We start from the raw sequence: 15,382 nt of genomic DNA on the forward strand, positions 1-15,382 counted from the left end.
TGTGTGTGTGTGGCTGAGAACTACACAGAAAAACACTTTAACCTGTCATCTCCTCTCTCAACTTTATTCTCCTGCCGATAAATAACATGCACCTGCGCCGACCGCCATCCTTCACGCCCGTTCCTTCAAAAAGAGAGAGAAAGAGAAAGAGAGAGAGAAAGAAATAGAATTCAATTTTGAATTTATGCGTCGCAAAAAAAAAATCATAACAGGCTGAGTCTGAGGACATTTTTCATAAAGATTATTGTTATTTACAGAGACCCAAGAATTCACACCTTTAACCCCATAAACCTTCAGGAGAGAGAGAGAGAGAGAGAGAGAGAGAGAGAGAGAGAGAGAGAGAGAGAGAGAGAGAGAGAGAGAGAACTTGAAGTATACAATACAAGTATTGGCGCTTTAGACAAATAGCATTTGATCAACAATTGTCCCAGTGGGGAGGATAGCTGTAGCTTGTAATCATAACCAGAGCTTTATATATATATATATATATATATATATATATATATATATATATATATATATATATAGTTTTTATTTAAATACAAGCCTTAAGATCTTGTTTTTTAAGTCAATATGAGCCGTGAATCCCATCATGAGACTATAATGACATCGTCATGAGGAGTCGCAACCTCTCCACGGAGAATCCAATGATGCGTCTTCGAGTGGCATGCAGGTGAGATTAGGTCAAATAATTTAATTAACCTTGCATCTAAGCAAAGCATCACACACACACACGCACAGACACAGACACACACGTTCTGTGAATGTATCGTACGTTAGAGAAAACCTTTGTGCGGTTGAATAAACAAATATTCTCAGGCGGAGAATTATTTTTTTGCTTCTTCTTGTTCATCTTTCACGGTTTGTTTGACTCAATCCACAACGAGCCGACAGGTATTTACTTACCGTCGACATCTTTGCAGTTTTATAGCAAATTCCTGCAAATCATATGAGTATCCTGTATACTCCAAATCTACCAGGTAAAATCAGTTGAGAACCAATTCTCATGTTCAATGATGACCTGCAGGCAGCAGCACAGACACAATACAGTATGACATATAATTTTAAAAAAAAAAAATAAAAAAAAAATACTGAAATAAAAAAAATATTTAAAAAAAAAAACATTTTCAGTAAAACAAACAAACATCAATGTCTAAAAACAACAATATAGATGAACAAAAAAAATAGAAATAAAAAAGGCAGATTACTGGATGTATCAAGTATCCATCGCAGCGCTCTGAAGACCAAATATAATTCAGATGTTGGACTCTTATGAGCAACACTTTTCATGGTTTTGTTGATAAGATGTTTCGTCTCTTGTTTATGACTTCACTCCCCTCGCTCTTTAAATCCAGATTGAAGACTTTTCTGTTTGCTGTTGCCTTTAATTAAACCAGATTCAAAGATTTTAATCAAATTCTGCGTTACACACTACTGTATTTAATTTCTTAAACTTATACAACTTTTATTCCATTTTTTATAGTTTTTAATGTTTTCGCTAACTGCTTTTCATGCTTCAAGTGACACTCTTAATAGTTTTTTAATCTTCTTCTCTTCTGCATTCAGTGTTTTATGCTTTTAATGCTTTTTACGTGAAGCAATTTAAATGTGCCTTGTTATAAATGCGCCTCGACAAATAAACTTGGCCTTGCAACAGTTGGTTTTGCGGTCGTCTCTCTGCTCCTCCCTCCAAGACCCGAGTAGAGGAAGTAAAGGCGGAGCGGTGGGAGCCACTGGGAGCCACTGGGAGCCACTGGGAGGAGACGAGAGGTTAATTGGTTTTGTTGACCATCTGTCTGCGGGAGAGGCGGAGGAGGCAGGTGAGAAACGGCACACCTCAGGTTGGATAGTAAGAACCGGGACTCGCAGCCACTGATTGGCAGTGACCAGAGTGGTCACCTGTCCTATTAATAGAGCCAGTTCATCTCTGGGAATAATTCATTCTTCCCTCTTTTTGTACTTCTTTTTTGTGCCCCACTGTCCTTTCTTTTCTCTGCCCTTTTTTTCTTTGTGTGCCGGCTGCACTTTGCCACCATTTTCTTTGGCTCTTTGTGTAGCTCACACAGGATGATGTGATGATCTCTTTCTTTCTGCCCTGCGCTCTCAACAAGGTGAATGAGCCAAAGACATCCAGCTGAGAGGGAAGGAGGAGTAGCTGAGCGATGCGTTCAGCCGGTCTAAAGGCAAAAAAAATAACAACCCTTCTCTGCGTCTGCACTGCCGAGCCCGAAAAGCATTTCTATCAAACACAGAGACACGGAGACGGCCACCGCTACAATGTGAACCGCCTTTTGACTCGTTTATGAGCGCCACGAGTCACTGTGGTTTGATAAACTCTGGTTATTTCTGTCAGGCGACGTGACGCATCGCACCTTAAGGGCGGCGGAAATATAAACGGCCGCAGCTTTAAGCCGTTGAGTTGCGGTCGGGGATGGAAACCGGCTGATAAAAGCGGAATTGCCTGCTTGCCGGGGTTCAAAGGTTTACACGAGGTTGTCACAGTTGTTTTTTTTTCTGGGTTCCTGTTTTACTTTGTAGTTTGTCCTCCGCACTTCCTGCCCCTGTATGTCGTCGCCTTGTTATTGTTTGTGCGTGTGTGTCGTCTGATTGACTGATTGTCTGCACCTGTGCTGCCTCATTGTTTCCACCTGCGTCTCGTTACCTTCCCCTTGTATTTAACGTTGACCATTTACATATTGTACACTTTCCATTGAAAGAGTCCTTTGACGGCGCTCAAAGGACTGATTTAATTTGCTTTTAAAAGATGTTAGATAAGTTTAACAGTTCTGGATGTGTCAAAAACATCCCTTTTAAAAGATATGTGCATCGTAACCATGAACATCCTGCATGATACGAGCCAGATTCCCTAAAAAATGCCTCCTGGAGCGGTCAATAAGTTGGTTGAGCTAAAAGACTTTCAGTACATTCCTCAATGTGGATAGAACCAGAAAACATGCGTGAAAAAGCTAAATGTTGGCTGACTTCTTCACCGTAACGACTCACAGAAAAGCCAGTTCAATATTGCTTCTGCAGTTTCATCATCCGAACCAGAAAGATCGGAGCGATTGGAACGAATATCTTTGGTAATTCTTCTCGTACAACCTTCTTGAATCGTGGTCCTGCACAGAAACGCATGCAGCTTTTCTAAAAGAGACTTTCTGAACTGTTAAACTTGTTATCCAACATCGCATTAAATCATTCCTTTGAGCCCCGTCAAAGGACTCTTTCAATGAAAAGCGTGAACTTATTGTACGATGTGTACATGGTCAATGTTAAACGATTAACCTGCAGGTGCGAAGGCTTTGATGTACAGTGCTGCTGAATAAAATTAATATGCTCATATCAATACAGAAGGAAAAAGAATATGGTCTTATTTTTGTCCGTCTCATAATAAAACCGACACTTTGGAAACTATTGCTTGTTACTTTGTAGCAATAAATCCTGTTATCAGGTATTTTGCTGTGGAGGAGCCAATAAACGCCGCTGGATAAACACTCTATCTGTATCGTTTGTTGAGGACAATAATCAATAATGCATTACACGTTTCAGACACTTAAGAGCGAACCCCACGGGGAACGCTCTGCGGTGCTAAACTGTCCAGGGTGACATACTCTTTTAATATCGGCCATTTTCCGTTGGACTAACACCGCACGGTTGTATTTTCTGCAACATATCTGACCTTTGTGTCTCTCCCTGTCAGAGGGGGGGATACAATTAACAGAAAGGTACATCTCAACGTGATTAACGGCTGCTTGTTATTCTCCTTTTCTATCCCGAAATCTATAAAAGATTCAGGAGTCGAACATTTAAATGTAAATCCACCGCAGAGTAAATTAACCCGTGCACCGACCCTAATTACTGCAGAATAGGTTAATGAGTCACTAATGAGATCAAAGACGTATATAAATATGATTAACTGCGTACCACCGGTCGACATTTGCTGCATTATTTTAGTCTTCCACCTCACAAATAATGCAACTTAAAAAAAAAATCCCAGTGGCTATTTTCTCACGACCACGATGGTGTCTGGTGTCGGGTGGAGATGAAAAGCGTCTCGGTGACATTGAAGATGTTCTTAAAGGATAAACGCAGAACTCTCCTCCTCCCCAAGGACATTGCTTTAAAGCTGTTAATTATAAGCTGCAATTATATATAAAATATTCATTTTTTTATTTTCTCGTCTGAGGGGTCAAAGAGTCTGCACCGTTTATTTACAGCCTGAAGGGAACAAATAAAGAAACCTGGAAAATGAAAGAAGAAAAAATAAAAACGGTCTGACAAATGTCTTTAATTAAAGAGTTTCTTCTTTTAACTTGAAAAAAAGCAGTTTGAGCAGCACCTAGTGGCGAGTGTGCAGATTGCAACCAACTGAAACTTTCTAATATTTCATTAAGTCGACACTTTCATCCAAAGAGACTTCCATTGTGGCTCTATACAGCGTAGACACAGCAACAGGGAGCAAATCAGGGGTAAGTATCTTGCTCAAGGACACAACAACGTGGACGAGGGAAGCCGGGGCTTGAACCACCGACCCTCTGATTAAAAGGACTGGAACGCTAACCATTGAGACGCAGTAAAAGAAAAGGATCGTGACCCTTGATATTGAAACTTGACAATAATTAACCCAATTATCCGGTTTGGATTCATTGCAAATCTGAAGATTTTCATTCAACTCATTGAAGTTGTTTTATAATTTATGAATTCCCGTCTTCAATGCGACAACAATATGACTGAATCTGCATTGAACACTTATTGTGCCTTGATGAATACAGAATACAGTCTAATAAAAGTCTCAATCACTGCATTTATATTCAAGTTGGACCTCTATTTGCAATCATTGCACGGCAGCAATGCAATCAAGTGATCTACTTAAAAGCAAATTAAATATAATAGGAAATTAAGAAGTAAAATTAAAAACGGTGATGAGAAGACAGATTAAGGTGAGACAGACAGACGAGCAGAAGGACAGAAGAGGCCTCGATGACTCAGCGTCTCCCTGTGATCTTCTTACTTTTCAGAAGTCGACGTTATCGTCGGATCAAAATGTAACTTTGTCCGTTGTTTTGGTTTATCAGCAAACGTCTAAAAACTAATCACATTCCCATCAGCTTCGATTAGGACATTCAGCAAAGTGGCGCCTGCTTAGCTGCAGCGTGTTAGCATTGTTATGCTATTGTGTAGCTCAAAGCACCGCTGAGCGTGGTTGTAGGTCCCTTATAGTCGTGTTCATCAACATAACGAAGACATTTTATATTATTTAACCGTCTGAACCCCAAAATACTCGTCGGCGGGATGAAAAAGCATGTTTTCTTTAAACAAATCGCCAAAACTAATCTTTAACGTTAGATTTTCATCATCCCGAAGGTCCTTGAACATATCATGTGCGGCGAAACCCAAAATAAGCTTGACATAATTGTGTTATTCATGTCACAGTTTTATGTTTTTTTAGTCTCTCTGAATGAACCTGTAGTCCAGCGGCGAGCTGTGGATTTTTTACCTGAGCCTTCAGTGGATCAGCTTAAACACTACAACCACAAATATACTGGGACATATTGAGAATATGTACATCTATAACCGTGAAATGTTCTTCACATTGTCTACTATGTAAATCAATGGAACAGCTTCTTGGTTGTATTCCTCTATAAATTGAGCTTTTTATTACTTTTACCATATTTATATCGCACTTGGACGATGCTTCATAAAGAATGAGATGTGAACATCTCACTGGTTCGAATATTGGACCTTTAATATGTGACCAAAACCTCAATATTTCCATAACCTTAACCCTTTATGGCCACGCCCTCAAGTATGTCAAACTTTTCATCTATACGGGCAAATTATATGGAAATGCAGTCCCTGTAAATGGATTATGAACATGGAGATGACCTCGTCTGTACCCGGCTGTAAACATAGTTATTTATGTCACATTTTAACACGAGGGTCGTTGGAGATGAACTCGCTTTAGGATCCTTTTGCAGTTTCTTTTACACTAATATTAAAGTCCTGAGAAAGTAGCTCCCAGCCTCCTAAACATAACGCAGCGCTGACTTTCCAAAACGTCAGCTATTAATAGCGCTTCTTGACGCTCGCCAAAGTTGTCCATTGAAGTTAACGCAACTATACGTGCACATTTCTAACATAATGCATATTCCATCTTTCTATAAAAAGAGACATGGGGAGAATCATTTGGCAACGACGGACTGGAAAGCTGTCAAACTTGAAACACTCGCACACTTTCTCCTCGTGACCGCTCGCAAGAAATATCTGGCTATTTTTAATTATTATTATTTTTGCAATCAGATGAAAAGGATGTCTTGGCAGCAGCTCTGATTAAATTGTAATAATCTCAAACTAAACATCAGATAGAGCAGCGAGCAACGCCCTTGGGGGATTTTAAACATTCAAATATAAACAGTAGTGTGCTGCCGTGAAGCCAGATGTGGACGGATGCGCCTGTTAAACTGAAGCTTAATGAAGTGTCTTCTTCTATTCTCCAACAGGTTCAGCAATAAAGTAAAATGAAGATTCTTTTCTTTCCCTTTATTACGGTGAATTATTCATTTAATCTCTCCCTCTCGCTTCTTCGAGAATCAAATGAGGCTTCGGTAGATTGTTAAGACGATGAGGCATTATCTCCCCTGACCTCCAGATGGCGACTTCTGCGGTTGTATAGAAGTCTATGCTTCATGTGTTAAAGCTGCATTCTGCGTCGCTTTAAACAGGAGCCCCAAAGTGACCCGCAGGGGCATGATCTTTGAGAATTTAGCAGGTCTGTGTTCAAGTAGTGATATGAACCCCAAATGAGTTGTAATAATTTTTTGGTGAAAATTTTTTAAAAATATATATTTTTTTCTCACTACATTTGAAACATTACTATAAACAACTAGCATGATCTAAAAAAGATAAAGAAAGAAACCCCCCTTTTTGGAAAGATAATGACCTTAAGAACTGGAATCTGAAGAAATTTCACAGTAAAACAAAGCTTTGCCCTGTTACGAAGGATTTCAGTCAAAAAACTGTGTCGTTGGGTTCAAAAATGGAAAAGTTAGAAGCTTTATGCCTAAACATGCTCTGATTGGTTAAAGCCTGAATTCAAAATCTGCAAGAATCCCGCCTTAAAACGATTGAAAAAAGAAAAAAAACAAACAGTAACTGTCTCCCCCAGTTTGAGTCTACAAGAGGGAAGCAGTTGAAAACTAAACAGCCCGGCTTCACTTGGACTTTTCAGGTACTAATATACATCCATTAAGCTTCCACTGTATCTTGTTAGATTCGTGAAGAGTCGCAGAATAACGTAGATGTGTTTTCTGAGGTGTAGTTATTAACAAAAAGGTGGAAAGTAACTTTTGCGCGAAAACGTGACGGCAATGTTTTTTGAGGTTACGGGTAATTTATTTATTTTCTGTTCGGATAGAACTCTTCGCACAAGTCTTTACTGTATTTTAGTAATTTAAATGAAGTTAATCAACGTTGCGGCTGTTTCTTGGTCATAAGGAGCCATGTCCGTTCTTAGGGTGACGTGGGAGGAGCTAAAGAGGGTGCTAATCAAGCGGACAATCACGGATATTCAAATATTTGCTTCTCTTCTAAAGTTCTGTTTGTTAATATCGAATTGTCACATTCAAATTTTAGCCGTAATTTCTGCAAAACCAAGGTTTTATGATGTAGTTTTGTACAAAAAAAAGTCGATTCATAGCATGTTTTGTTCGGTTTTGTTTCAATTTATATCTGTATTTTTTAAAATAAAGTTTCCCATGAAGCACAATTGAAAGTGCAGTTTAATTAGTCTAAGATTCATTTAATATTGTAGGCGATGTCATTTAAAATCAGTATAAAGGCTTTTCTATGTTACTGAAACCAGATAATGTGCATGCTCAGCGAAAAGAAGGGATGCACGCATGTAGAGATGTATTTCTCTGGACATGAAGGCGGCATAAAATCATGACAATAAATACAAAAGCAGGCAACATAATCGGCGGAAGAAAGCGGCGCGTAGAGTAAATTATCTCCATTTCCAGCGGCGAGGAGCTCTTCTGAAGTCAGCGTGGAGGAGGAGGAGGAGGAGGAGGAGGAAGAGGAAAAAAAAAAATGACATAAAAGAAAACGAGCGCTTTGCTCCTTGAGAACTCGGCGGTTAACTACATCTGTCGGAAACACAAGACCGAGGGGGAAGTGGAGAGCTTGATGTCGGACCGACGCAGAAGCGGAGGGGACGTCTTCCAGCTGATGAAAGGGAATGCGTTAATACCTGATGCTGCTAACTCCCCGTAATTGACCCCTCATGGCAGAACCTCCATAAGAGGATGATCTCCTGTGAGCTGGAGGCGCTAACTTTTCTGGAGCCATATGTGGATTGGCAGAACTCAACTCGAGTGGAAATCGAGTGTGTGTGTGTGTGTGTGTGTGTGTGTGTGTGTGTGTGTGTGTGTGTGTGAGAAAGAGAGAGGGAGGGATAGTTGTAGAGCTTGCAGCTGTCTTCATGAGATCCGCCATGTAACTCGCATGTCAGGACAATTGTCAAGTACTTTCGAGATTTATTCTATGAAATAAAATAAAATAATCTCAAAATGATGACCATGCGGATGTATGCACTTAAGAGTAAAGCTCCAACATGTGAAGCTTGTCAAACAGCAGTTAAATTACAAGTATATATATAGATATGACGGCAAGCAATACAAAAATAATGTTTTAAGGCAGATTTTATGAATTTGACAGATTTTTTCATGAATAATACTGTTCTCAACCGGTTTACCTTCATGTGTTGATGCCGATAGTTTCCACAACGTTAAAATCTCGTCATTTAAAGGCACTTTGTTACTGTGAAACACAACAACTTAGTTCTACATAAATATGTAAACTAAGTAAAATGCATACGGTAACAACTTAACAAGAAACTGGGGCACAAACTTAACTCCGAAAAGATATTTGGGACATCCGTCTTCTGGTTTTAAGACCAGCTCACCTGTCTTGTGTTACGAGGTGGGGGTACGAAAGAGGACCCAAATGCCAAAGCAACAGCGAAAAATATTTATTTTAAAAACTAAGGACAAGCCTCCAACAGGTCGAGAGGAAAAAAGGTAGAAGAAACCAAAACCAGGGCGGCGACAGGACAAACACAGTGTACTCACAGTCAAAAACGCAGCACAATCCCACACTGGGGCACAAGACAAACAGGGTTTAAATACACAGGGACAGGAAAACAGGAACACAAAACACACCAACATCATGAAATCTTGCACATCTTATACGACGTAACCTGTTCAGAGTGACGTTTGCAGTCGTCACAGACCCCCTAAAAGCTAAAAGCAGCAACGCCGCTCTTGGTGAGAGCAAGCTTCACATGTCATGTCTGGACAAAAGATAATAGAATATTATCCGTGCAAGAAACTCCAGATTCTCAGCAATCTGCAGCAGCTCGTTGTAACGTCCGCCAGTAACTTCCACTGAAATGAGACCCACGTAACTAAAAAACCACACATATTCCATCTTTCGTGGCACGTTTTTTTTAAAATCAACCCCTGAAACCTCAGCTAAGCTCTTCGGGGTGCACGAACCTGCAGGTGTCGGCTCCTCTACCTCTCCACCCCGAGTCGAAAACGAGGCGAGAGGTCTTTTCGACGGGTTGTCGAAAACGAATAGCGAGAACGACGAAAATAGGAGAACTGTAAATGAGTCACCTCATTAAAAACGAGACTTTAAACTCCTCACAATTTCACATCCTCGCCAAGTCGAGCAACATGTTCTTTTTCGTCTTAATCGTCGAGGGTCCCGGTCGGCTCGCGATCGCTTTGGGGGGGATTTCTGCTTTGGTTGTGTGCAATTACAGAGTTGGCATTCAATAAGGCAGTGAAGTAATAAACTGGCTTTGTGTTAATCCCAGATTAACTCTCATGAATATTAGATCAAGGAGGAGGGATTTCATACTGCGAAGATGTAAAAACACTCACTTGAGATTCATCTCCAAGTAAATACGACTCATGAGGCAAAGAATCTGTTTATTTTCCCGTCAGGATCACTTGCTGGTCACACAGCTGCAGGGGGATTTTTTTATTTAAATGTAGGAAACAAAAATTCTAGCATATTTAGGCATAAAGGTTAAAGCTTTTTCATTTTTTAACCAAACAGCACAGCTTTTTATAAAAAAAAATAATCCTTGGTAACAGGCCAGGGCTTTGTTTTATTGTGATATTCCGATTATTTAGGTCATTATCTTTACAAAGAGTCTTACAACTCTGTAGGATTTTGTTTAGGCCTTAAACCATGAAGCTGGAAAAACTCAGGGGCGGCTCGAAAAAGGCATTTTGGGGAAATCTTGCTCAGATCATGAAAATTATATAAAATAACATAAGTATTGGAACTCATTTGGGGTTCATGTGACAACTTGAACAGACATCACTGAGGCCTCGGGGCTCAGCAGGAATACATGTAGACCTGATATGAGTAGTTTATATGTATGTATTTTAAAAGCCATTGAGGTAATAGGTTCAGGTTTTATGCAGCAGCCTTGTTTTTTTATTCAACATCACATGAATCACAATCCAAAAGTGCTGGTGTAATGCACTGAAATATGTTATTTCATATTTCTTACTGATTTATTACAACTTTGTCGTCTAATTCTAATTATTTACTTTAAACGTGTGTTTAAGTAAATTCATATGTTGTTATTCCAATGTTTGAGAACATTACTTACCTTAACACTGAGTACACATACTGACTGTGAAGAAAAGACAGTGATGTATAGGCTCTCTCTCTCTCTCTCTCTCTCTCTCTCTCTCTCTCTCTCTCTCTCTCAATATATATATATATATATATGTGTGTGTATGTGACTAAATATTTGTTAACAACTTCTGACCGAACATGATAAGGAGAGACACATCAAAATAGAAATACTTTGAAACTGACACTGAAAATACAAATTGAGGAATTTTTATTTGAAGTCCTTTTTCGAGGGAGCAAACCGGCTTGTTATTCGGCTTAAACCCAAGAACTTTATGAAATCAATTAAAAATATGGTTTAAGGGAGGGAACTGGATCACCGGATTACCCTCTTAAAAACATCTTTTTTGTTTAAAGGAGGTATTCCAGGTGGTCCGGTTTCCTCCCTTAAAAGCAAATGTTCTTACTTTGAATCATACGTTTTTAAAGGACGTGTCCTGGTGATCCAGTTTCCTCCCTTAAAAACATGTCTTTCACTTTCTTCTATATGTTTTGTTAGCGTGTACGATCACTGGAAGCCTGGCGTCGCCTCCCGAAGTTCAATAACTTCTCTCGTTCTCGTAATTCATTTCCTCCATCACAGGTGAAGCAACACGCGCTGCAGTTGCAAAGGCAGGAAGTCGTCCAGTCAACGCACAAGTCGACCGTCCACAACAACACCCCGAACAGCTGGAGGTTCGGCTCCAATACACGACCGTCCGCCATCAAGACATCGTGAGCAAAGTGACATTCAATCAGCTCTCACCTGTCAAAAGGAGGAGAATCCTGTGTTCTCATCTCTTCTCACAGAAATAGACGAGCGACTTGTCAATCTGTTGCCTGATGTCGACGTACTGATGAAGAGGCGTGAGTGTAGAGGATCGCAGGCGTCTGACTAAAGTTCCCTTGAGAACCGAACATTTCTAAACACAACTACAGCTGCACAGCTGTGTTGTACTGACCTCAATAACCTATTATTATTATCTATATTATCAATTGATAACATTTAAATATGTTATTTATACTATGTTATTATTTATCTTATGTTATTATTTATCCTATGTTATTATTTATACTATGTTATATTTATACTATCTTAATATTTATACTGTTATATTTATACTATGTTTATATGTTATACTATGTTATATTTATACTATGTTAATATTTATACTATGGTAATATTTATACTGTTATATTTATACTATGTTATATTTTATACTATGTTATATTTATACTATGTTATATGTTATACTATGTTAATATTTATACTATGTTAATATTTATACTGTTATATTTATACTATGTTATATTTATACTATGTTATATTTTATACTATGTTAATATTTATACTATGTTAATATTTATACTGTTATATTTATACTATGTTATATTTAAACTATGTTAATATTTATACTATGTTGATATTTATACTATGTTTTTATACTAAGGTATTATTCATACTATGTTATATTTTATACTATATTATATTTTTACTGTTATATTTTATACGATGTTAATATTTATACTATGTTGATATTTATACTATGTTAATATTTATACTATGTTATATTTTTACTGTTATATTTTATACGATGTTAATATTTATACTATGTTAATATGTATACTATGTTATATTTTATACTATGTTAATATGTATACTATATTATTAATATTATACTATTATTTATACTATGTTATTATTTATACTATGTTATATTTTATACTATGTTAATATTTATCCTATGTTATTATTAATATACTATTATTTATACTATGTTCATATTTATCTTATAATCTATATTATATTATAATTCATCCTATGTTCATATTTATATCATACTATATTATTTTTGTAGATGCTACACCAGGCTTCCAATAATCGTACACGCTAACAAAACATATAAACAAAAGTAAAAAATATGTTTTTAAGGAAGGAAACCGGATTACCAGTACACCCCCTTTAAAAACGTATAAATCAAAGTAAAAACATTTGCTTTTAAGGAATTAGGGGGTTACCCGAATTACACCCTTTCAAACTTAAAATTGGAGAAAAAGAAAAAGTAATTGCAGGAAACCGGGTTACCCGGAGGAAAACCTGCAAGAGGGAAAATCAATGGGGGTAAAAAAAATAAAAATTTAAGGGCAGGAGGAATCTGGATCACCCGAACTACACCCTTTCAAACTTAAAATTGTAAAAAAAGAAAAAGTAATTTACGCAGGAAACCGGGTTACCCGGAGGAAAACCTGCAAGAGGGGAAACCAGATAAATGGGGGTAAAAAAAATTAAAATTTAAGGGCAGGAGGAATCCGGATCATCCGAACTACACCCTTTCAAAACAAAAAAAGAAAAGAAAGTAACTTGGGCAGGAAACCGGGTTACCCGGAGGAAAACCTGCCAAGTTCTTTTAAGACGCTTAAGGCGTCTGGAAGTACTGTTGGGCCGACGCAAGGTTGGGCGTCGACTGCTGTCCCAGAGGTCGATGGTATGTTTCGGTTCAAAGATGGCGCACCCTCGATAGACTGGATGGACTTGGTGAGTTCGTCGACCCGCTGCTGTAGAGACTCATTCTCACTTCTCTGCGCAGTGGCGTCGGATTGAATCACCCTGTTCATTTCGTCGTATCTGTTTTTGCGGGCGACCTTCTTCTCCAGGTCCTTGATGTTCTTCATCAGAGCGGTTTTCTCCCTGGTGAGACTGGCCTTCTCTATCTTCATCTTCGCGTAATTCGTTTTGAAGCCAACGAGCTCTTCAAGTTTGGTGTTTAAACGAACTACGCTTTGCGTCCACTTGACCTTCTCCTCCTGCAGGGAGTTGGTGGAGACTTTCAATAGGTCATGCTTCTGCTTGTAATCTTCCTGCTTCAGGAGCTTCTCTATAACCTCCATGTGGTTATTCACCAACACCTCATTTTCCCTAAGTAGGGTCCTTTCCTGTTCTTCTAAGGCCGGGATGTTGCGCTTGAAACGATCCCCAATCGCAAACTCCTCGTTGGCGGCCTGAATGGTGTCCTGGAGTGCAAGGTTTTGGCTTGCGAGAGACTCCAACCTCGCCTGTAGTTCCTTCCCTTTAGCACTGCAGCGCTTCACCTCGACAAGGTCTCGCTGCATGGTCTGGATTTGATCATGCAAATCCTCACTGCTACGATGTTCTTCATCAATCGAAGCTTGGATGTTCTTGTTGGCTTCTTTAACACCATCCCCAAGCCGCATTTCCTGGTGCAACTCACTGATGGTGTTTTGGAGTGCCAGGTTTTGGCTTGTCAGCGACTCCAACTTAGCTCGTAGTTGGTCCCCTGTAGTTCTGGAGCGCTTTACCTCGTCCATCTCCTGCTGGACGTCCTTGAGGCTCTTCTTCAGAGACTCCTTTCGTTGATGTTCCACGTTAAGTGAAGCTTGGAGAGTCGTGTTTGTTGCCCTAACCGCTTCTCCTCGGGCTGCTTCACTTTGCAACTCTCTGATGGTATTTTGGAGTGCGATGTTCTCCTCTTGAATGGCCAGTCTCTCGGCCTGTGTCCTGGTCACCTGTGCTTCCACCAAAGCACTCTCTCGCTGTTGAATATCAAGACACTGAATTATTTTTTTAAATTCAGCGTTCTTCTTCCTTTCTGCGGCACACTCTGCCTTCAGTTCTTGGAAGTCTCTCTCTTTGGCCTGCTGGTCTTCTCTTCTCTGGAGAACATTTTGATGTTCTCTGTCCAATTCGGCCTTCTCAGAGGCCAATTCGGCCTTTTCGGCCATCGCTGCTTCAAGCATCTTGTTAAAAATCTGATGGTTTTGGGCTTGATCCATTAAATCCCTAACTTGCTTGCTCTTGATATCGCAGGCTTTTTTGAGCGTAGCTTTTTGGACATTGAACTCTTGTGTCCTTTTGAGCTTGATGTCCGATCTCTCCCAGGACTCGACCTTTGCTTGGACCTTATGTATGTCCATGCAAAGGGACTTTAACTGCTTTTTCAAGCTGTTGAGGATGAGCAAGTGGGCTTCTCCTTCCTCGACGGCATCCACCATGCCTACTACAGCCGGTTGTTCGGTGGCTGGATTCGGGGACCACTCGGGTCTGGCCATGCCTTGATTGGGGACGACAGGCTGAGTACCACCAGGTCTCGGACCCGGTTGCCGCAGTTGTTTCATGGCCTCTCTTTGCATCTTGATGGTGTTCATCGTGCTGGTGACGATTCTTGCAAAAAGAAAACTGTTCTTCAAAAAGAACGATGGGAGCTAATTGTTCTTCAAAAAGAACGATGTTAGCTATGTGTTCGTGGAAAGGAACGATGGGAGCTAAATGTTCGTGGAAAGGAACGATGTTAGCTATGTGTTCGTGGAAAGGAACGATGGGGGCTAAATGTTCGTGGAAAGGAACAATGTTAGCTACGTGTTCGTGAACAGGAACGACGGGAGCTAAATGTTCTTCGGAAAGAACGATGTTAGCTACGTGTTCTTGAACAGGAACGATGAGAGCTAAATGTTCTTCAAAAAGAACGATGTTAGCTTCGTGTTCGTGAACAGGAACGACGGGAGCTAAATGTTCTTCGAAAAGAACGATGTTAGCTACGTGTTCGTGAGCAGGAACGACGGGAGCTAAATGTTCTTCGAAAAGAACGATGTTAGCTACGTGTTCGTGAGCAGGAACGACGGGAGCTAAATGTTCTTCGAAAAGAACGATGTTAGCTACGTGTTCGTGAAC

At 39.6% G+C, this 15,382-nt stretch overlaps 1 protein-coding gene across 1 annotated transcript; it reads right to left on the minus strand.

Moving 5' to 3' along the window:
- Positions 1–9,130: 9,130 nt before the first annotated feature.
- LOC137802371 (cingulin-like) lies at positions 9,131–14,859 on the minus strand. Its single transcript, XM_068600175.1, has 4 exons — positions 13,209–14,859; positions 12,914–12,942; positions 12,782–12,793; positions 9,131–9,154 (listed from the first exon to the last, which is right to left on the minus strand). Exons 1-4 carry the CDS (start codon positions 14,857–14,859, stop codon positions 9,131–9,133), a joined length of 1,716 nt encoding a protein of 571 aa, XP_068456276.1.
- Positions 14,860–15,382: the final 523 nt, after the last annotated feature.

This window comes from Clinocottus analis, unplaced genomic scaffold, assembly GCF_023055335.1.
Source record: "Clinocottus analis isolate CAN_PGR_092001 unplaced genomic scaffold, fCliAna1.0.p SCAF_5, whole genome shotgun sequence".
In the NCBI taxonomy this organism is placed as follows: Eukaryota; Metazoa; Chordata; class Actinopteri; order Perciformes; family Cottidae; genus Clinocottus; species Clinocottus analis.

What these genes read in the sequence shown, in the direction of transcription:
- LOC137802371 (XM_068600175.1), bottom strand. Translation starts at nt 14,859, where the DNA reads ATGAACACCATCAAGATGCAAAGAGAGGCCATGAAACAACTGCGGCAA. An exon ending in GTCCATCCAGTCTATCGAGG is followed by an intron (nt 12,943 to 13,208) that starts GTGCGCCATCTT and finishes CCCCTCTTGCAG; the next exon opens with GTTTTCCTCCGGGTAACCCG.